This window comes from Phyllostomus hastatus, unplaced genomic scaffold, assembly GCF_019186645.2.
Source record: "Phyllostomus hastatus isolate PE091 unplaced genomic scaffold, TTU_PhHast_1.1 phas_scaffold_182, whole genome shotgun sequence".
Classification (NCBI taxonomy): Eukaryota; Metazoa; Chordata; class Mammalia; order Chiroptera; family Phyllostomidae; genus Phyllostomus; species Phyllostomus hastatus.
Genome location: NW_025334013.1, coordinates 4,273,700 through 4,294,304, shown reverse-complemented (window position 1 = coordinate 4,294,304; position 20,605 = coordinate 4,273,700). Strand labels below are relative to the sequence as shown.

General features: G+C 55.2%; 1 protein-coding gene across 6 annotated transcripts in view; it reads left to right on the top strand.

Moving 5' to 3' along the window:
• The window catches only part of RERE (arginine-glutamic acid dipeptide repeats), a 397,572-nt gene extending 378,667 nt beyond the window's left edge, over positions 1–18,905 (top strand). For 5 of the 6 annotated variants that reach the window (XM_045858989.1, XM_045858987.1, XM_045858988.1 and 2 more), the window contains 11 exons: positions 7,004–7,166; positions 8,041–8,133; positions 8,513–8,712; positions 9,923–10,084; positions 10,382–10,495; positions 10,697–12,012; positions 12,094–12,316; positions 13,040–13,763; positions 15,456–15,602; positions 15,917–16,097; positions 16,374–18,905. In XM_045858989.1, the coding sequence (XP_045714945.1) occupies positions 7,004–7,166; positions 8,041–8,133; positions 8,513–8,712; positions 9,923–10,084; positions 10,382–10,495; positions 10,697–12,012; positions 12,094–12,316; positions 13,040–13,763; positions 15,456–15,602; positions 15,917–16,097; positions 16,374–16,407 (3,357 nt within the window). In that variant the 3' untranslated portion in view covers positions 16,408–18,905. The remainder of the gene's footprint in view (positions 1–7,003; positions 7,167–8,040; positions 8,134–8,512; positions 8,713–9,922; positions 10,085–10,381; positions 10,496–10,696; positions 12,013–12,093; positions 12,317–13,039; positions 13,764–15,455; positions 15,603–15,916; positions 16,098–16,373) is intronic. The other variant, XM_045858990.1, reaches the window with a different exon arrangement.
• The last annotated feature ends 1,700 nt before the right edge of the window (positions 18,906–20,605 follow it).

Genomic DNA, 20,605 nt, shown 5'->3' with positions numbered 1-20,605 from the left:
AATACCTTTAAAAAAAAAATTTTTTTTATCTCCATTCTATCCAGAAAAAAAGTGATGGTTTTCTTTACCCTCTCTATCTGGACCACCAAGGAGGAGCCAGATGGTAACTGAAGTGCATTCTTCAAAGCAAGGCATTGTGTGGAGATCATTTAGCTGTGCTTTCTCTGTATATTAATGTTCAAGTATTTATTTGGCATCAAGACAGTTAATATATGTGTCTCAAAGTATGAAGAGAATGTCTTCTAAAGGCTCACCTACTAACCCTGCAGTGGGGTGTGTCAGGTGTGTGTGGAGATGCACGTACCAGCCCTGCCACGTGGGGGGTCCTGTCCCACTGCATACTTGCAGTCCTTTCCACTGGCAATGGTAGGGGGGCCTGAAGGTCCTGAAAAATAACTTCAGATAGATGTGTATGTATTTACAATGCCATTATCCACGTACAGCTTCCATTCCCCCTCCCGTTTCCCATCTCCTGTGCTGCCCTCTCTTCTTAGTAGGTGGTTCTAGGCCCAGAGAGGATGCCTTTTGAAAATTTGGCAGCAAAGAAGAAATCAGCTGAAGCTTTCCCTCACCAGCAGCAAGAGGCCTCTATTGGATACCTCCTGAGCTGACGTCTTGGCACTCCCTATGTGCAGGGATCCGTGTTAGATTACTTCCTTCCAGCATCCCCATCCTTATTTGTATAAGGAAGAGGACACTGGTTTTCCAGGGCCTTCCTTAGCGTAACTGTAAGGCCAGTGGTCATCGTTTTTCCTGCTGGCCACAGAACCACGTTGTGAGAATGGAAGGTAAAGGGCTACTTACTGTATCTATACACTGACTTGCAAGGGGCGGTGTGTACAGGGTTATTTCTAAAAGGCGAGGCCTGCCTTGGCTTGTAAAGAGAAGACTTGCTAGTAGATGGTAGGTGTGTAGGCTCCCTGGACTCTGCTGGAGCCTCTGGACCTCATCGTCTACCGCGTACCACCCCCCAACCTTGCGTGTCCAGACTCCTGGGGGTGGTACGGCAATAATGTGTTATAATCACAAAACTCTGGACTCAATCTTGGGTGCACCCTTATGCTTCTAGTAAGGGACCGGAATCCAGAATAATTGACTTCCTTTTCTTGCCTCCACGTCTGCTTCCCAGAGGGTTCTTATCTGAGAAGTTAGCACTGGGCTAAAAGCATAACAGCACCCGGGGCAGGGGCAGCCTGCTGCAGTGCTCAGTACTACAGACAGACAAGCTTGCTGAAAATGAGCCTCGGGCACTTGAAATGCCTACAGCACCTGCCCTCCTCAACACTGTGTTCTGGGGTATTAAAGAGCAGTTATGTTTGTGCCTTCCACATGCCTGCAGGTAAATGGACCTGCTTGTAGGCAGGAAGGAGGTCCTGTCAGGTTGTCTTCAGCCACAGGGCTGGCAACTCCCACCTCTACTGCCCAACCTTTGCCACGTCTGTTTGCCCACACTTGGGTCCTGGACGTGCCTGCAGTCTCTTGTTTACCCGAGCTAAAGCTGAGCTGGGCCCAAGCCATACCAGCAGATCTTACCTGCAATGGGTTTATGCCTGAAAAGCTACCTGTAAGGATTGAGCAGCCCCAGCCCCTTTTGCTTTAGCCAAATCGGCCAGGCAATGGGACCATAGAGGGAGCCTGCCCTGATCATTTCTGTGCTGACTGAACGTGATGGACTCACAGGCTGACATGGGGGAAGCCCAAAGGAAAATGGTGCCTGAGGAAGAGCCATTCCTCCTGATGACTCCAGGAGTGGCCTGTGATTGAACTGTCTGCTGGTGCCTGGAGCCCTTGTCAACCTGAGTTCTCCGGGTCTCATTTCCTTTCTCTCCTCCCAGCCCTCAGGCCCCCCATATAGATCGCTGAGCTGAGCATCTTACGTCTTCTTCCCTTATTTCTCTGCATGGCACCACCCACCCCGTTTTTATTTCGATGGAAGATCTGAGAAACCTAGTGGTGCCTAGTTCTCCAACCTCGGCTAAGAGGGTTGCCTGGAGACTGCAGAGGGCGAGTGGGCTGCTACCCAAATCCAGGAGCCAGTTCTTATTGCCAGTGGCTTTGTTCATAGGACCTGTCAGTAAAATCCAGAGGACCCACCACCACCACAGAGAAAAGGCAGAGGAGCTGGGGAGAGAGATGGAGCACAGAGCGGGGAGAGGAAGAGCGAATCGGCTAAATACAGTCCAGTGGATCTGAGCACTTCTCTTGGCAAGAGCTGCAGCCCATAGCGCTGGCGAATGGGGATGGCTTTGCCCCCTTTCTTTTTCTTTTTGCCCAGGCACTAAACCGGTTCAGTTGCTCGTGCCGCACGCAGTTACAGTCCCGAGATGTGCGGTGTGTTGACTGTGAGGCCTTGTTGTGAGATGAGGTGAGAGTGCCGGGAACAAAACGGTCATTATAGGCCATTCATGTCGACAACATTTATACCTCTGTGTTTGCTTGCAAGCAAAAGCAGGAGCTAATTTGCAAGGCTGCCTTTGTGGAGCTGCCTTTTGATCAATGGTTGCCTGTGTTAATGTTTCAGTAAGCTATTGATTTCCGCAGCAGCTTTTGTTCCCTGAATTTATGTGCCGTGGGTCTCTGCAGAACACACTATGCATGTTTGATTAAAGTTCAATTGACTTCATTCCTGGTGCAGCTCGAGCTACTTCCCTGCCTATTTGTAGAACCAAAGCTTTCCCTGACGTGTTCTTTTGTTTGTGCTCCAGACCTAGCCACCCATGCAGTCACCAATATGCTGTCTCTAATCCTCCTGGATTTGCTCCGTTCCACCATTTAATCCCTTCATAGACAGAACAGTGGTTGAGCGGCAGCTCATAAAACCTGGTCTGGACTTTTTTGGTCAACTTTATTGACGTGTGATCGGTATGCATATTATAGATATACCATCAAAATGTATCCGCTTTAAGTGCGTAGTTGAGTCCGTTTTGACAGCTGTATAAATCCATGTAAATGCCACAATTGATTTATAGAATATTCCCATCACCCCAGAAGGTTTCCTGGTGTCCTTTATAAGCAGTTTTCCTACTCCAGACTCCAGGCAACCACTGACTTCCTTTTTGTGATCACACATTTGCCTCTTCTAGAATGGGGTCATACAGTATGTACCCTTTTGCATCTGGCCGCTCAATTCAATGCGATACTTTTCAGATTTACCCATGTGGTGTGTCAGCGGTTTGTTCCTTTTCACTGTCAAGTAGTATTCTGGTGAATGGGTGTACCACAGTGTTTGCCCATTGTCCTGCTCAGGCCATCTGGGTTGTTTCTGTGAACATGTGTAAAAGTCCTTTCATGAGAGCACATTTCTGTTTCCATTGGGTAAATGCCCAGAAGCAGAATAATCACTGGGTCACGTGTAAATGTTTGTTTAGTTTTCTAAGAACTGCCAAACAGCTTTACAAAGTGGTTTAACCATTTTACATTTCTAGGATATGGCTTACCCCATCTTTCCTGAATTTTGAAATTTATATTTTTTCATTTTCTCATCAGCTAATTTTAGACTTACAGAGGAGTCTGTGGCTTGGTCGTTTTGATCCGTGGCGCACAGGTGATGGAATCTCTTCTGGTCCTAATCTTTTTAAAAAGCCAGCACTTAAATGGTGACAGAAAGTTGATGCATGTTTCAACATTGGGTTTCTTTTCTGTGTCCTGATTTTCTCACATACTAGAAGAGAACATGGGGGCCTGTGCAGGACTAAAGGTTTAGAGTGGTGAGTCTGGGCTTTTCCTGAGCCTTTTTTCTGTCTGATGTCTAGTGTTGGGCCAGCCTTATAGGTTTGCTGAACTCTATTTTCCTCTTGTAATCTGCAAGTTAGGCCACCTTTTAAAACCATTTCAATTCTTTTAAGACATTCATAGCCCTGGCTGGCATAGCTCATTGGATTGAGCGCGGGCTGCGAACTAAAGTGTCGCAGGTTCGATTCCCAGTCAGGGCACATGCCTGGGTTGCAGGCCACGACCCCCAGCAACCGCACATTGATGTTTCTCTCTCTCTCTCTCTCTCTCTCTCTCTCCTTCCCTTCCCTCTCTAAAAATAAATAAATAAATAAATAAAATCATTTTAAAAATTTTAAATTAAAAAAGACATTCATATAAGGGACACACACACACAGAATTATCTTCTGGAGGGTGGGCCCCTTGTAGTACAGGCTTCTGCCACTGAGTGTGCTAGGAACCCATCTGGGTCACTGTACCAACTGGCGTTGTTGTGAGAGGCTGCATTTGGTTTCCGTGAAAATTTTTTTTTTTTTAGAAGATTCTTTCAACACATTTGCCCATTTCATAATGGGTGATTTACTAGTGCACCTGCCCATACCACACTGAGTGTTCAGCAGTTTCTGACCATAAATGGCATGACCCCAGTGCCCCACCCTCCCTATTCACCAGATCTCAACCCAAGCGACTGTTTGTTGTTTCCCCGGATGAAAAAAGCCCTCAAAGGGAAAGGTTTTGCCGGTATGGAAGAGGTAAAACAAAAGCAGCAGAAGCACTGAAAGGTATCAGCATTAAGTTCAAAAACTGTTTTGAGCAGTGGAAAATATGTCTCAATAGGCGTATTGCATCAAATGGAGAGTACTTTGAAAGTAACTGAAGTTTAAACATGTAAGGGCAAATGCATAATTCTTAATAAATAAATTCCAGTTTTCGAGGGGGGGGCTCGTGTTCAAGAAGTAGGAATAACCCCTGGTCACCGTGTGAGGCAGTGTTGTGTTACAGACTGGTGCTGTCAGGGTGGCTGCTCTCTAACAGCCTTGACGTAAGACTGAGGTTTGACAGAGCCCCTTGTGGCGCCCTCCCACCCAGCTTTCTCTCCCACATTTATTTCCTTCCATCTCCTGTTGCTTCACGTGTTCGTGCCCTTGGATTCCAGGCCTCCGTCGCCGCTGGCCCCAAAACAGCTTCCACTGCAGGAGGAGGTGGGAGGAATCACTTCAGGTCATCTCGTGCTTCTTTTAGCCTCGGGATTGGGCTCTGGTTTACTATACCAGTTGCCCTTTTAAACTGAGCACCCTACCCTAACACAGCATTTGAGGGGTGACAGTGACCTGCCTTGGCTTCTGTTCTGTATTTTTTCATCGGAAAACCAGAGCCAGATCAGTTTCATGTCAGCACATGTTTCTTAATTCCCTACTGGATTTCTGAGTTTGTTTCCCTCTGGCCTGCCAACAGCAAAAGATCAGTATAGATAAGTGACGTTCCAGGTCAGGAAGGTAAGCACTAAAGAGGCAGGCACCAGAGGTTCTGCATCATGGCCTTAGGGGTTCGGGAAGGTCTGGTCAACCACAGGGACGTTTAGCCTACGTTTGTAGAATGACACAGTAGACAAGTCCGAAATTCAAGGGCAGCCCCCACATTTTCCCCTTTGTTCAGTTACCATCTCATGGTACCAGAAAGGGGTTGGGGTGGGTATGCGCCCGTGTGGACATTCGTGTGCTGGTCCTTGGTGGCGGGCTCCTGGCCTCGTTGGCCTGGGGTTGGGCTTCATCTGTTAAATATTTGCAGTCACTAGCATTTAGTTAAGTGGTTTCTGGAAGGAGACACACCTACAGCTCCAAGAGAGACATGCTACGTACTCACGCCGACCCTTTAAGGCTCTGATGACCGCCGTGGTTCTCCTCCTCAGAGAATGCAGACATAGACTCCAGCTCCTGGGTCATGAGTGCTCAGCACGCATACGGTACCTGCTTTGCAGAAGCCATTTTCCCACCAAAAATCTGCCCATTTCTCTACCAACCTGCTAATCATTGTGTTTCAAGTCTTGGGAGTGTTTTTGGTGAAACCTCGTCTGATTGGACACTGTCAGTTGCTAGAGTTTGTTGTGTGGTGTCTGCGCTTCTTTCTCTATTTCAGTCCTCCCAACACTCATATTTACAACTGGATCTCGGGTCACTGGAGAACAAAACCTTTTCTCTTTCTTGGCTCTTCGATTCACAAGGCAGCGAGCCTTTCGTGGGCTGCAGTGTTCCAGCCAAGTAGCTCCCACCCTGGGATGCAGGTTCCCCCAGGGGGGCCTTCTAGGGGGCTGTGGCCTGCCAATTGACTTTCCACAATATTTGTTTAATTAGAGAAGATCAATGTGATCTCAGCTCTCTTGCTGCTCTAAGTGGTTTTTTAAAAGTTAAAGATATTTTATCTTGGGATGTTTGTTTTAAGAAGTCAGTCTTTTGTCAGCCAGGATTAGCCAAATGTTACTTAACCCATTTATGTGCCTGCTGTCCCTGGAGGGTAAGGTGCTAAAAGTGCTGTATTTTCCTAGAAGATTCCTTGCCTCGTGTTCTGCTGGGCGATGAACAGGGTAGGTCCTTTTGCCTTGAAGACTGACCTTGTGCCGTGTGCCTTCCATCTGCACGTCGGCACCGCTGTCTGTCCTCTCTCTGTCTTTCTTTGCCAAACCGCAGTCATTGCCTTTTGGACTTGGTGCCAGCTTGTCCCGGGGTGGGCACTCAGATTGGAGCGGAGGCTGTTGAGCAGTTTTCCTGGGTTTGGGGTTTCTGTTCTGTTCTCCCTGACCGCCCACCTGGCCCTAGTTTCCCACCACCTCAGTGGTATCCTAGGCTGTTTCTGGAGTCGTCTGCCTGGCCAGGCCTTTCCTCATCACATCCATGTGATTTCACCGGAAACCTGCAAAGAACACAGCCTGTGGGCATGGGTGTACACGTGCACACACACCGCTGGAGGGCAGAGCTATCCATGCACCTCCCGTGCTCAGAGCAGTGGTGGCGTCTGGCAGTAGCAGGCACCCGCAGGTGCTCGCTGAGTGAACGGATGCTCTTGATGGCTGCAGGTTCTGCTCTGCTGGGCTGAGGCGACCAGCCCCATTAGCGCAGCTTTTGGGCAGCTCAGCGGTTGTGTCTTGAGCAGCCTCTCGAGACTCCGAAAGCCAACTGTTCTTTGTCCTGGTCACCAGTATCGCTGTTCCAAACCCAGCTGCTTCTCGGACAGAGGGGACAGAGAAAGCCAGATCCCTCTGGACAGTTTCCTCACAGCCAGCTCTTCTCTCCTACAGGGGGAACTGATCACCTTCTATTACTACTGGAAGAAAACGCCAGAAGCAGCCAGCTCCAGGGCCCACCGCAGGCACCGCAGGCAGGCTGTGTTCAGGAGGATTAAGACCCGCACTGCGTCCACACCCGTCAACACACCTTCCAGACCCCCCTCCAGTGAATTCTGTAAGTGGAGGGCTTTTCACACACACGCGCACAGGCGTCCTTGCCCCGGTGCATGGTGGGGCTGGCGGCCTGAGGAACTGTGTGCACATGCGTGTGTGCACACGTGAGTGTGCAGCACAGCCTGGGTGTTGTGCTGACTAGGCAGTTGGTACGAGAGCTTTACCAATTATTTGTTCATTTAAATTTTTCTAGAAAACTCAATATCACTTTAATATTTTACAAAATGTAAGTCTTGGTCTTGGCCCGAGGTATCTAAATAACTTCAGAGGAAGTTTTCCACTTAGTTTTCATTGCACTTGTATTGTGGTAGCAGTAAGTTCAGATTAACATTCTTTATTTTTTGTCCTGCTTTCCCGGGGTCCTCTTCTTGTTCCCAGTGTGATGAGCTATAGGACAATGAAACCCGTGCCCGCGAGCCCCTAAAGAGCAGGGTGCAGCAGTGCTGCCTTCCAGTTCTGTCCTGGCCCGGGGCGTGGGCCTCCAAGGGTTGCTTACCTTGCACGCGCAAATGAGAAGTGATCTAGTCATCTAGGGCCGGTGGGGTGGCGCTAGGCGGAGAAGCAGGTCCTGGGGAAACCTGGGTGTGCCAGGAGGGCAATATGGGTGCTCTTCGCCCTGTTCAAATTCGTAAGTTTGTGGGTATCAGTGCCTACCATCCAGGTTTCAGATGTGGCTCCGGCACAACAACGTGGCAGGGCAGACCCTTGAGGACCCCCTGCCCCTCACACACAAGTTCTTTGCTCTCATGGCTGGCCCTGAGGAATTCAGAGTGCCCCACTTCAGCCTGCTGGGTCACTCTGAGTGGCGGGTCAGAGCCTAGGGCAGGCCGAGCATGACGGTCTCCTCCACCCTGTTGTGTGCCTGCCATGCCCAGTGGACTTGAGCTCAGCCAGCGAGGACGACTTCGACAGTGAGGACAGCGAGCAGGAGCTGAAGGGGTACGCCTGCCGCCACTGCTTCAGCACCAGTGAGTTTGACTTCGACGTTGGCTTTATGCTTCGGGGTCCCTGGAGAACTGGGACATTTCAACTTACTTCACTCCCCTGTCGAGCAGTCGTTACACAGTGTTGATCAGCGCATAGGACAGACTTGCTCGAGGTTGGGCCTGGGGTGCCTGCTCTCAGCTCCTCCTGGGTATCCCAAGACAAGTGGGGAAGAAAGTTCCTGAACCCCCCTCCTTCCCTGGGAGAAAGTCGGGCAGCACCAGCCCCTGAGCTGTGGGGTGGTGGGGTCTGTTCGGGCCCGGAGTGCAGGCTCCCGCGGCGCCAGGGTTGGTCGGGCCCGCTGCCCAGATGTCCCAGAGACGCTGGGTCCTGAGGCTCTCCCCACCCTCTGGCCCTGCGCAGCCTCCAAAGACTGGCACCACGGGGGCCGGGAGAACATCCTGCTGTGCACAGACTGCCGCATCCACTTCAAGAAGTACGGCGAGCTCCCCCCCATCGAGAAGCCTGTGGACCCCCCACCATTTATGTTCAAACCTGTCAAAGAGGAAGAGGATGGGCTCAGTGGGAAGCATAGCATGAGGACGCGGCGGAGTCGAGGCTCGGTGAGTCCCCAGGGCCAGGCGACCCCAGCCTCAAGGCTCCTGACCGCACCTCCAGGCTACTGGGGTGCTGGCGGCTGTGCCCAGCGGGGGAGTGGGGGGACAGGAAGTGCTTCATTTTCGGTAGAGAAGCAGACTTCTGAGGTTGAAATGGTTTGTCCAGCAGCGTCAGCTTTACCTGTGGGGCTGAGAGCAGCCCCCGTTCTCACCCTCCCTCTGCACTGGGGGGGCTCTTGAGTGGGGGCACTGGCCTTGGCTGTGCCCCTCCAGGCAGGCTCTCCAACACCCTCAGACCTGCCTCTGGCCCTGGGCTGTGCATCTCTGTTGTGGCATATTTCTGGGATTTGAAACTTACAGGCTTCTTTTTAAATGTTTGATCCAGTTTTAGAAACTTTTGGGTACATTTTTTTTACTCACCACATAGCCTCCTCCTCCCATAAAGAGACTTTGTGTCTTCCATGGTGAAAAAGTGGCAGGGACCTTTGGGAGCAAGGGTTTCCCAGGTTGGGGACCGAGGGTACCGCCAGGGTCTTCCCTGTAGTGCTGGCCTCCCCAGTGACCCTTTCAGGCAGGTGGGTGGTACCATCCACCTTTCTCTGACCCTAGCACGCTGACCGCTCTGCCACTGCTTGCCCAGAGAGGAGCGGGTGGACCAGCGGGAACCAGAGCCCATAGCACTGCGAAACATGCCGGAGCACTTGGTGGTTGTAGGAGCTGAGCTACATTGTAGGGCAGCTCATGTCTTTGGGTCACTCGCCATCCTGTCAGATGAAATCAGCAAGCATTTGTTTCGTTTTGGTTGGGCAGTCACCTGGAATAAACACAAGGGGTGAGGTGATTTCCAGCTGACTCTGTGTGTAGTTGTCACTCTGGAGAACATGCCAAGTGGACGGTCCCCACTGACGCAGGCCCCGCAGAAAGCCCTGCCCACTCCCAGTGCACGTCAGTCAGGACAGTGCCGCGGACGAGTGCTTCGGGCTCCACCAGGAGTCGCTCTTTTCCGTGTGGGCCCACTGCTCACCCCTCCTGCCTTCACTCCTTATTGGCCCTGTGCATCAGGAGAGCCAGGGAGCCTGTTGTTTGCAAGTGGCTGGGATTTGCTTTGAGGTTGACAATAAGGTCTGCTCTTGATGCCCCTGTGTGTGGTTTGGGCTCAGGTGGCCTATGTGGGGGCTGGGGTCCAGTGTCACCAGTGTTGGGTTTGGGTGGGTAGATGTCTACACTGCGCAGTGGTCGAAAGAAGCAGCCAGCCAGCCCTGATGGTCGCACCTCGCCCATCAATGAAGACATCCGCTCCAGTGGCCGGAACTCCCCCAGCGCTGCCAGCACCTCCAGCAACGACAGTAAAGCGGAGACCGTGAAGAAGCTGGCCAAGGTGAGGTGCTGGGGTGGGGAGTGGGGTTCCCTACCCTCCCATGGAAACCCAGATTGCTGGAGCCGGTGTCCAGCTGCCTCAGACATGGGGCCGCAGGTCATCCGTGGAGCCTCCCAGGGCATCAGCATTGCCCTGGCCTGGCACTGCAGCCGGGGCCTGGAGAAAAAGGGGTCCGGCTCAGCTCCCAGCACTGACCTTTGTGGGTACCCAAGGCCTCAGAGGCCGTCATTATACCCTCAGAGGCTGATAGGACATCGTCTCTTGGCCTGATCCTCCTCGTGTGCTTTTCCACTACAGAAGGTGAAGGAAGAAGCCTCATCCCCTCTGAAGAGCAACAAGCGCCAGCGAGACAAGGTGGCCTCTGATACAGAGGAGGCCGACAGGACCAGCTCAAAGAAGACGAAAACCCAGGTGAAGTTTGTGGCTGGGCCTTGCTGGCTACAGCTGGCAGCTGATGCACTAGAGAAGCTCCCAGCTGCTTCTCCCTGGGAGGTGGCCGGGTCAGGGTGGGACCACTGGCCTTGGGGGCCAAGCTTGCTGCTCGCTCTGCACTTGCCAGACTGCCACACAGGGCAGACTAGAGCTTCCCCCCTCTCCCCTCTCCGGCCTCAGGAAATCAGCCGGCCCAACTCACCATCCGAAGGTGAGGGAGAGAGTTCCGACAGCCGTAGTGTCAACGATGAGGGCAGCAGTGACCCCAAAGACATCGACCAGGACAATCGCAGCACGTCCCCCAGCATCCCCAGCCCCCAGGACAATGAGAGTGACTCGGACTCCTCTGCCCAGCAGCAGACCCTACAGGCCCAGCCCCCAGCCCTGCAGGCTTCCAGTGGGGCTGCTCCAACTCCTTCCACGGCCCCACCAGGAGCCCCCCAGCTACCCACACCAGGGCCCACGCCCTCCGCAGTTCCTTCACAGGGCTCCCCCTCGGCCTCCCAGCCCCCTAACCAGGCTCCACCAGGTCCTGCTTCCCATGCCCACATCCAGCAGGCACCTGCCCTGCACCCACAGCGGCTGCCCTCCCCGCATTCGCCATTGCAGCCTCTGACTGGGCCAGCTGGCCAGACCTCCGCCCCACCTCACACCCAGCCCCCACTGCATACTCAGGGCCCATCCGGCCCTCACAGCTTGCAGGCTGGGCCCCTGCTGCAGCACCCAGGCCCCCCGCAGCCATTTGGCCTCCCTCCCCCAGCCTCCCAGGCAGCAGCTCACCCTCACACCTCCCTGCAGCCCCCAGCCTCTCAGTCAGCATTGCAGCCCCAGCAGCCCCCACGGGAGCAACCCCTGCCACCGGCACCCCTGGCCATGCCGCACATCAAGCCCCCGCCCACCACGCCCATCCCCCAGCTGCCTGCGCCACAGGCTCACAAGCACCCACCTCATCTCTCAGGGCCCTCCCCCTTCTCCATGAATGCCAACCTCCCACCCCCTCCAGCACTGAAGCCCCTGAGCTCCCTCTCCACACACCATCCCCCTTCTGCCCACCCCCCGCCCCTACAGCTCATGCCTCAGAGCCAGCCCCTGCCCTCCTCCCCTGCCCAGCCCCCTGTGCTGACCCAGAGCCAGAGCCTGCCCCCTGCTGCTGCCTCTCACCCCCCCACAGGCCTCCATCAGGTGCCCCCTCAGCCCCCCTTCACTCAGCACCCCTTTGTCCCTGGAGGCCCTCCTCCGATCACCCCTCCGTCCTGCCCCTCTACCTCCGCTCCACTTGCGGGACCTGGCCCCTCGGCCCAGCCAGCCTGCTCTGCTGCCGTTTCTTCAGGAGGCAGCACACCTGGCGGGGCAGCCTGCCCACTGCCCACTGTCCAAATCAAGGAAGAGGCTCTGGATGATGCTGAGGAGCCCGAGAGCCCCCCACCCCCTCCGAGGAGCCCATCCCCCGAACCCACCGTGGTGGACACGCCCAGCCACGCCAGCCAATCAGCCAGGTACCGTGGCAAGAATCTGGGCCACTCGGGGAAGGACTCAGCCTGGCCAGGACCCCCCACAACCGATGTGGCCTTTTTCAGGTTCTACAAACACCTGGACCGGGGTTACAACTCGTGTGCACGGTCAGACCTGTACTTTATGCCTCTGGCGGGATCGAAACTGGCCAAGAAGAGGGAGGAGGCCATCGAGAAGGCCAAGCGGGAGGCCGAGCAGAAAGCCCGAGAGGAGCGGGAGCGGGAGAAGGAGAAGGAGAAGGAACGCGAGCGGGAGCGGGAACGGGAGCGGGAGGCTGAGCGAGCAGCCGTGAGTGCTCAACGCAGGACGGGGGCGGGGGCGCGGGCGCGGGCGCTGGCCATCTCAGTCAGGGGACCCTGGGGCCACACTGCTGTAGGTGAGGCTGTCTGGTTTGTTGTCCCAGCAGGTGGGGGATTAGGTGTCGTCTGAGGCCCACCCCAGGCCTTTCTGAGATTGCGGCTCATCCCTGAGCCCGTCGTGGACCTCCCCCTGCCCAGACGCTCACTGTGCGCCCCTCCTGGTCCCTGGCAGGTCCAGACCGATGGGCAGCGGCATGGGGGGAGGCCTGTAGACTTGTGTCTCGTGTAATTGGAGGGAACTGAGGAGAAATCGAAGGGAGGAGAGTCAGGCAGTGGGCACATTAACCTGCCACCTTGGCCCCTCTGGCAGCCCTGCCTACGGCACTCTCATAAGCTGGGCCACCCAGCACCTGACTTTGTGGTAGGGAACCCCCCTCCCGTGCAGTACCTTGTCTCACAGGTACACAGTCGCACCTAGGACATAAGGGAAGTTACAGGCACAGAGGAGACGATGATAGCCACATCATCATCTGGATCTGGGTCTGGATCTTGTCCTCATCACAGGCCATGGCTGGGGCCAGATGTCGCTCAGCGCTGGGGTAGAGGGACTGAGGTGGCTGGTCAGTTCAGGGTAGCCACAGAGCAGGGTTCACCTCTGGCAGGTAAACTCTAGGCAGCTGGTGTCTGTCCCTCACAGCCACCTTTCCTTCAGCAGAAGGCCTCCAGCGCAGCACATGAAGGCCGCCTCAGCGACCCCCAGCTCGGGGGGCCCGGCCACATGCGGCCATCCTTTGAGCCACCGCCAACCACCATTGCTGCTGTGCCTCCATACATCGGGCCCGACACCCCTGCGCTTCGGACTCTGAGCGAGTATGCTCGGCCCCATGTCATGTCACCCACCAACCGCAACCACCCCTTCTACATGCCCCTCAACCCCACTGACCCACTGCTGGCCTACCACATGCCCGGCCTCTACAATGTTGACCCCACCATCCGGGAGCGGGAGCTCCGGGAGCGCGAGATCCGGGAGCGGGAGATCCGGGAGCGTGAGTTGCGGGAGAGGATGAAGCCAGGCTTCGAGGTGAAGCCTCCAGAGCTGGACCCCCTGCACCCAGCCACCAACCCCATGGAGCACTTCGCCCGGCACAGCGCCCTCACCATTCCCCCCACTGCGGGTCCCCACCCCTTTGCTTCTTTCCACCCCGGTCTGAACCCCTTGGAGAGGGAGAGACTGGCCCTGGCGGGCCCCCAGCTGCGGCCCGAGATGAGCTACCCCGATAGACTGGCGGCCGAGCGGATCCACGCCGAGCGAATGGCGTCGCTGACCAGCGACCCTCTGGCCCGACTGCAGATGTTCAACGTGACTCCGCACCATCACCAGCACTCACACATCCACTCGCACCTCCACCTCCACCAGCAGGACCCCCTCCACCAAGGTGGGTGCCTGGGCTGGTTTAGAGAGCGCTGTGGGTTGAGCTGTGGTGTGGGGGAGGTGCAGACCAGAGACGGTCCTGGTTCCAGGCAGACCTTAGACGCTCCAGCTCGCACCAAGGAGTCCTGTTGTCGCTGTACTTACAGCAGCCTTTGTCTCTGCTCAGCCCCTCGGCTCTCCAGAGCTGCAAGTCCCCAGAAAGCTGCATCTCCCTTAGACCTTCTGCTTGTTGCCTCCTGGATAAAGCTTAGATTCTTGGCCCTGTGCCTAGGGTAGGCCAGGGAGCGAGGGAAGCAGCCTTTGCTCCCTGGGGCAGGCTTAAGACAGGAGGCAGGGCCTTAGGAGCCAGGTGGAAGCACCTCGGGCGCCCAGAATGTCTGTAGGTTGTCACTGAATGAGACTTTAAAGGAAAAATCTTCCTTCCCGCTTTGGGAATGAGGCCTGGGCTTTCAGTTCACCTGCTCAGTTCAGGGTACAGATTGGTCTGAGGCAGAGACGGGCACAGCTGGAGCCCTGCGCCCCCCGAAACTCTGCAGGCCGAGCAGGTGAGGAGGGCTCTGGCTCCTGCCCTGGCCCTGCCCTCAAGTCGACATGTGTGCCTGCGCCCCGGGACCAGGGCCTGCCATGGAGGGCCTGTGGTACAGCCCACGGTCATGACCCTTCCCTGGTCTGACCTATGTGCTTGGGAGCAGGACAGCTGATAGAGCAGTCCCTGGGTGGGAGGGCAGCACCTGGCTTCTCACCCTGGCTTCTCCAGCCCTGACCGATGGTCCTAGGGAAGCCAAGTTGTTGTTAAATTCATCCCACGTTCCTGGCACCTGAAAGTCGCATGCCACCAGGTGTGGGCCTTTTAAGCCTCAGTGTGACCAACCGGCAGGCTGCCCTGGTGCCGTAAGAGGATAGGCAGGCCGTTCTTCCATTTACAAGTGTTTGCTGAGCACTTGCGATGTGCCTAGTCGGGATTATGGGAGGCGGTCACTGTTCTGGAAGAAAGCTAAGCAGGGTGAGGGGACAAGGGAGTTGGGGCGATGCTGCCATTGTAAAGAGGGCTGTGGGAAAGCCTTTCCAAGAAGGTAAACTTTGAGCAAAGATAGGAAGGGGGCAACGGAGTGAGTCGTGGGAAAGAGCAACTCTAGGCAGAGGGAGCGCGAGTGCAAAGGGCCTGAGGCGAGAATGCAGACTTGGGGGTCAGCGGGTGATGGGCAGAAGAGAGCCCGGGCAGGCCGGGCCCCATCCCTGCCACAGCAGTCTGCTGGTCTCCTTCGGGTGCTGTGGCTGACGGGCCCTAGGAAGGCAGCCTGGACAGGGAATGCGGGCTGGGGCAGGGCTGGAGTGGCCGCGAGCTTCACCCCATGGATGTAACGGATGCAGGGGGTGCCTGGGCGGTCAGCCCAGTGGGCTGGCTCTGCTGATCCAGGGTCCCGAACATAATGGGATGGGGGACACTGCCTGTAGGGGTGCTTGGGGTGGGAGGAGGAAATAGCTCCTCACTTCTGTTTCACTCTCTGGAGCTCCACTGCAGGAGTGTGGGAAGGGGTCGGAGGAAAGCCACTTTAGGTCAGGTTCTTGGTGGTGCTGGTGACCAGGAGGCGGCGTGCTGAGGAGGAAGTCACCAGTAGTTCACCCAGGAAGGGGGACGTCGAGAGAGCCCGGAGCCCGGCACCGCCTGTATCTGCACTTCTGCCCCACGTTTCAGGTTCAGCAGGCCCAGTTCACCCGCTGGTGGACCCCCTGACTGCTGGCCCTCACCTGGCTCGCTTTCCCTACCCCCCCGGCACTCTCCCCAACCCTCTGCTTGGACAGCCCCCCCATGAGCACGAGATGCTTCGTCACCCCGTTTTTGGTAAGAACCCACTTGGGGAAGGGGGGTTCCAGTGTAGGAGCTGGGTTAGCAGTGTGATCTGACGACCTGTTCATTCACGTGTTCGGCACATGTCCCCTGAGAGCTGGTGCGGGGCGGGAGATGCAGTCAGTGTATAACCAAAACCTAGATGAGAACAGTGGGCAATGAAGGAGTAACAGAGACTCCAAATGTGCTTTGAGTGCTTGGAGAGGCAGGTCTCTCTGAGGAAGAAACAGACTGAGGCCGGGAGCCTGAGGAGGAGGGGAGCCCTTCCCCCAGGGGAGGCCCTGAGGAGGAGACTTTTGTGTCTGCAGGCACCCCCTACCCCCGAGACCTGCCGGGGGCCATCCCGCCCCCCATGTCAGCTGCCCACCAGCTGCAGGCCATGCATGCCCAGTCGGCTGAGCTGCAGCGGCTGGCCATGGAGCAGCAGTGGCTGCATGCACACCCCCACATGCACGGCAGCCACCTGCCAAGCCAGGAAGATTATTACAGGTGAGGCGGTGGGGCCCGGTGGGGGGCGGGCTGGCTGGCTGAGCTCCCACCTACCCCACCTGTGGGCCGCAGAACCAGCCTGATGACAGCCCCTCCTGGCTGTACCTGCGGCACCCCTCCCCATCAGCAGGCACCAGGCCCCTGTGGTCCTAGAGGGGACCCCTGCAGCATCACCGTGGTGGGAGGGGGCGAGGAGAGCCAGCTGCATGGGAGGCATCTTGGGTCTGCCTGCCCAGGCCTCGTGCTAAGTCCTCTTTCCTTTATTTTTCTTTCCAGTCGACTGAAGAAAGAAGGTGACAAGCAGTTATAAGTTATTTATTTGTTAACGCTGGCTGTGGAAACCCTAGTTCTTGGGGGGATAAACAGGACTTTTTACATACCAATAGGATCTGCAAAAGCAAAAGAGTATCTTCTAAAGATTTCTTTATATATTTAAAAACCCCACAACTAAAAATGTATCAGCATAAGTAGTGTTTGTTTGTAGAGAGGATTCCTTGAGACTAGTTTGGGTCTCCCTGCATGACAGTCCCCCAGAAACTTAGCGAGTCCTGGACTGGACTGAGCATTCAGAAAACTTCCCAGCGATCTTGGGGTTCAGCTTCGTTTCCTTCCCTTCTTCAACTTCTCAGTAGGTGCTAGGGTCCAGTCACACCCTTCACTGTGCGTGCCGACGCACTCAGCCACGTGTGTCCCACAGCCCACAAGGTGTGCAGATGGGTGGCATATGAGTTTGGAATCCAAGAGCTATAATTTTTAAAGAATCTTTTATTTTGCTACATTGTTGGAAACCATAATTTGAAAAAGTTCTGCAGCACAGCTTTTTACGTCTGTAAATAATTTTAGAGCAGCTTTTTTTTCTTTTCACAAACTACTGTTGATCTATTTTTTCCAGCCATGTCACTAATTATGAATTCCTACCAGCTATTGACAGAATACAGAGTTGATTTTTTAATAAAAAGTTATATATAATTATCCCTTTAATTAAAGGGAGCAGATGGGCGTTACTAATTGCAAACAGGCGAAAGCTTGGGACTTGGTTTGGTCGCAGCAGTGAGCATCCAGGGGTTTGCAGGGACAGTGTTAGAGACTTTCTGTTTTGCTCTGATTCTTCACCTCTGTCTGTCCCAGGCTGTGCTTTGCCAGCGGTGCAGACACCTGGTAGATGGCGCCTCTCGTCACTTTGCACCAGGAGTGCAGGAGTTAAGTGTCCACCTGCTGTTCTGTTCTGCAGGATGGAAAACACATGTTTCTGTGTGTCTGACTGTAGATTTCCTTATAGATTTCTATGCACACATAGTTGATTGTTCTGGATGGACTGTCTTTCTTAATATTCTGACAATTGCATAAAAATTGTAGAAAATTCAAGAAAATGATTCCCTACCAATAGCGCATATGCTTGCCAAAGGAGTCCGTCAGGAATTTGCCCTTCTGTGCATGTTGTCCTGGGCATCTGGTGAGGCCAGGCTACCCTCCCCGTGGCCTGAGGCTGCTTCTAGTGGGGAGACCCCAGAGTGGTCACGGTTGTGGGTGGTGGCTTGTGGGACTACCCCCAGGAGCAAGGTGACCCATGTCAGACTGGGAAGCTATTTGAGTACCACCCTTCATCCTGAAGCAGGAACAAGGGTGACAGCCACACCTGTGGAGTGGGGCTCGGGCTGTACTGCAGAGAACCCCCCTCAACTTCTGAGTTGCTGCGGAGGATGGGGAGGTTCTGGGACCGTCTGCACCTATTTCTGCCCGGGTATGACCTTTCCTGTCCCTCCTCTCTCAGACTGTTGAGGGCTGTTTCTGCTATTGTATGTGGCGGCCACGTCCAAGAATTGTCAGGCAACAGTAGGTCGTTTCTGTGGGTGAGTGGGCGTGAAGTGCGTCCAGGACCCGAGCCACGTGGGTAGGAGGGGGCTGGTGCTGTGAGCCAGGACCCAGCAGGTGTTGGCTCAGACGCGGGTTCGGGCTCACACCTGCATTGTCCGTTTCTATTAAAACCGTGTTTGGTTTCAGCTGGGACAGATAGAGGATTGTTTTGTTTGTTGAAAATGTTTGTAGTTTTTTTCTTTCATTCCATTTCTGCCTTAAATTTAGCTCCTTATAGAGGAGACAAGCTCAAATGAACCTTTTGTCATCATGCTTGTGGCTGCGTTGGCAGGGGCATTCGTTTCCTCGGGGCGGCGACCTGCCGTCGGAGCAGGCTGCTCTCCGACGGACGGGCCGCACCTCTGCGGCTCCCGCCGCCCGTCCCGCACCGCCGCCCCACCCTCTCCCATTTCTTGTTTTCCTTCTCATGGAACATAATACCTACCATTCAGTTAAGGCTCTTTATCTCCTCTCTCCAGCATCCATTTTCCAAAGAAGAGAGAGAGGGAAGTACTTTGAAGTCTGTATTGAAAATTGTCTGAAGGCGTTTTCCTGTTAGGTTTTGGTTCCCCCCACATCCCGAGGTGAAGCACTGAGACTCTTCTGATCGGAAACCCTCACCTGGTCAGCTACGGTTTAGGAGGCCCCAGACCTTCCTTTTGTTTGAAGTTGGGTTTTGCTTTTCTGTGTTTTGTATGTATCTTGTTCGATGTTGTCAAGGTTGAGCTTCACGTTTCACTGCGGCAGCAGCAGCAGAGCAGAATGTACATTCTGACTTGCTACGTTTATATATATCTCGAAGCTAAATGTATATATGAGTAGTTTGCCATGAGATAACACAGTGTAAACAGAGTAGACACCCAGAAATCGTGACTTCTGTGTTCTCTCCATTTGAGTATTTTGTAATTTTTTGGAAATATTTGTGGACATAAATAAAACCAAGCTACACTACAACAGCTGGGTGCTGACCTGTGGCTGACCCGTGGACTGCGTCTCATTCCTGGGAGTGGGCGGGATGTTGGCTGCAGGCCCCGACCTGGGTCCCCAGAGTGGGAGAGGGCGGAGGGAGCATCTGGTGTTCTCCACTGTTGCTGGCACATTGCTTACCTTTCCAAGCAGCTTCTGGAAAGATCCACGTCTGCTCTGTCAGAGAGGAAGGTGAGTACACTTGCTCTCAGGAGCCGCTCCGACCCGCTGACTTGTGACAGTCGACTGGCAACAAGCTCCCCGCACTGCAGAGCAGGCCCCGGGGCGGAGGGCGCCATGGGACCGAGAACACTCTCCACTACCCAGACCCCTTTCTCCGCTTAGGAGAGGTCCGCAGAGTGGCCGTTCTTCCTGTCTCGGCCCTTCCGTGCCCGAGGCCTGCCCATGCTCCCCCCCACCCTCAGCCCGAGCTGCCCCGCAGGCTGCGGGTGCGTCGGCCCAGCGGTGGGGGCACACGTGGCGGTCCGTCTGGGCCACAGATGAGAAGGCAGGGCTGCGGAGGAGACGGTGAGCAGCAGCAGCAACCCGGGCGCCCTCTTCGCTGGCCTCCCACGCGGCATGCTGCTGTTCATGAGACCAGTTTGTAATAGGCGTAAATTTATCAAATGCAAAGTTCTAAGTCAAATGCTAAGACACGTCTGAACGGATACATGGAGGTATGCTGCAGAAAAGGTCCTCATCAAAACTGCATAGATTCTAAGTTTCTCAGGTGCAGACAACTGGCCATGCTCACTACCCTGCCGTGTACCCACTTTGAGGCAGGGGGTGTGCCCCATTGGACACTAGGATTTGTAAGGAGACAGAGTCTACTTACTGCCTGCAGCTGCGCCCCCTGCCAGGCCCTTGCCTCTTGCTCCCCAGATGAACTGGCACCAGCGTGCCCCTCCACCCCTTGGTTTCTATGAGTGCAGTGTGGGCGAAGACAGGCTGCTGCAGGGCTAGTGTGTGGCCCGAAGCCTCGGCAGGATCCACAGTAAGTTCAGGTGAATGGAGGCAGGCCACTTACCTGCAGGGTAAGCTGCACCGCAGGGAGATCGGCAGTGACCTCCCATGCAGACACGGAGTTGTAAGCCCGTCAGACGCCAGGACCACAGAGCTGTGCGGCTGTGGGAGCAAACACCCGGTGAGTGGTGGGCAGGGTGGCCTCATCCAGCCGGGGCCCCTCGCCAGTTTCAGGCCTGTCAGTGTACCTGCCAGGCACCTGGGCAGGCGCAGAGTGGTGTGAGCAGGCACCAGCACAGGTTGGGTGCTATGGAATAGGGTCAGGACCCAGACATCTGGGGTCAGGCTAACTGTCCCCATGACCAGTGGAGGTCGGTCTGCATTGGAGCCCTGAGCAAGTCCTTCCCATTGGGCTGAGGGGCAAAGAATGAGGCTGCAGTAGGGGTGAGGGTCATGCAGGCTGCAGGGTGAAGCCAGTCCGCTGGATTCCCGGGGCTCCCGTTGGAAGGCAGCGCCAGACGGGAGCTGCACTCTCTTCCGTGGTTGGGCCCCACGGCCTCTTCGAGGCCCAGGAGCAGCCTCCTGCTGCAGTACGGGCTTTACCCTGGAGCTTGGCATCCTCCCGGCTTCTCCAGTCTACGTTTGTGGTCCTCGGAGGTCTCAGGACCCGAGGTCCTTGCTGGGTCCCCAGCCGCCCCACATAGCTCTGGCAGCTCAAGTTCTGG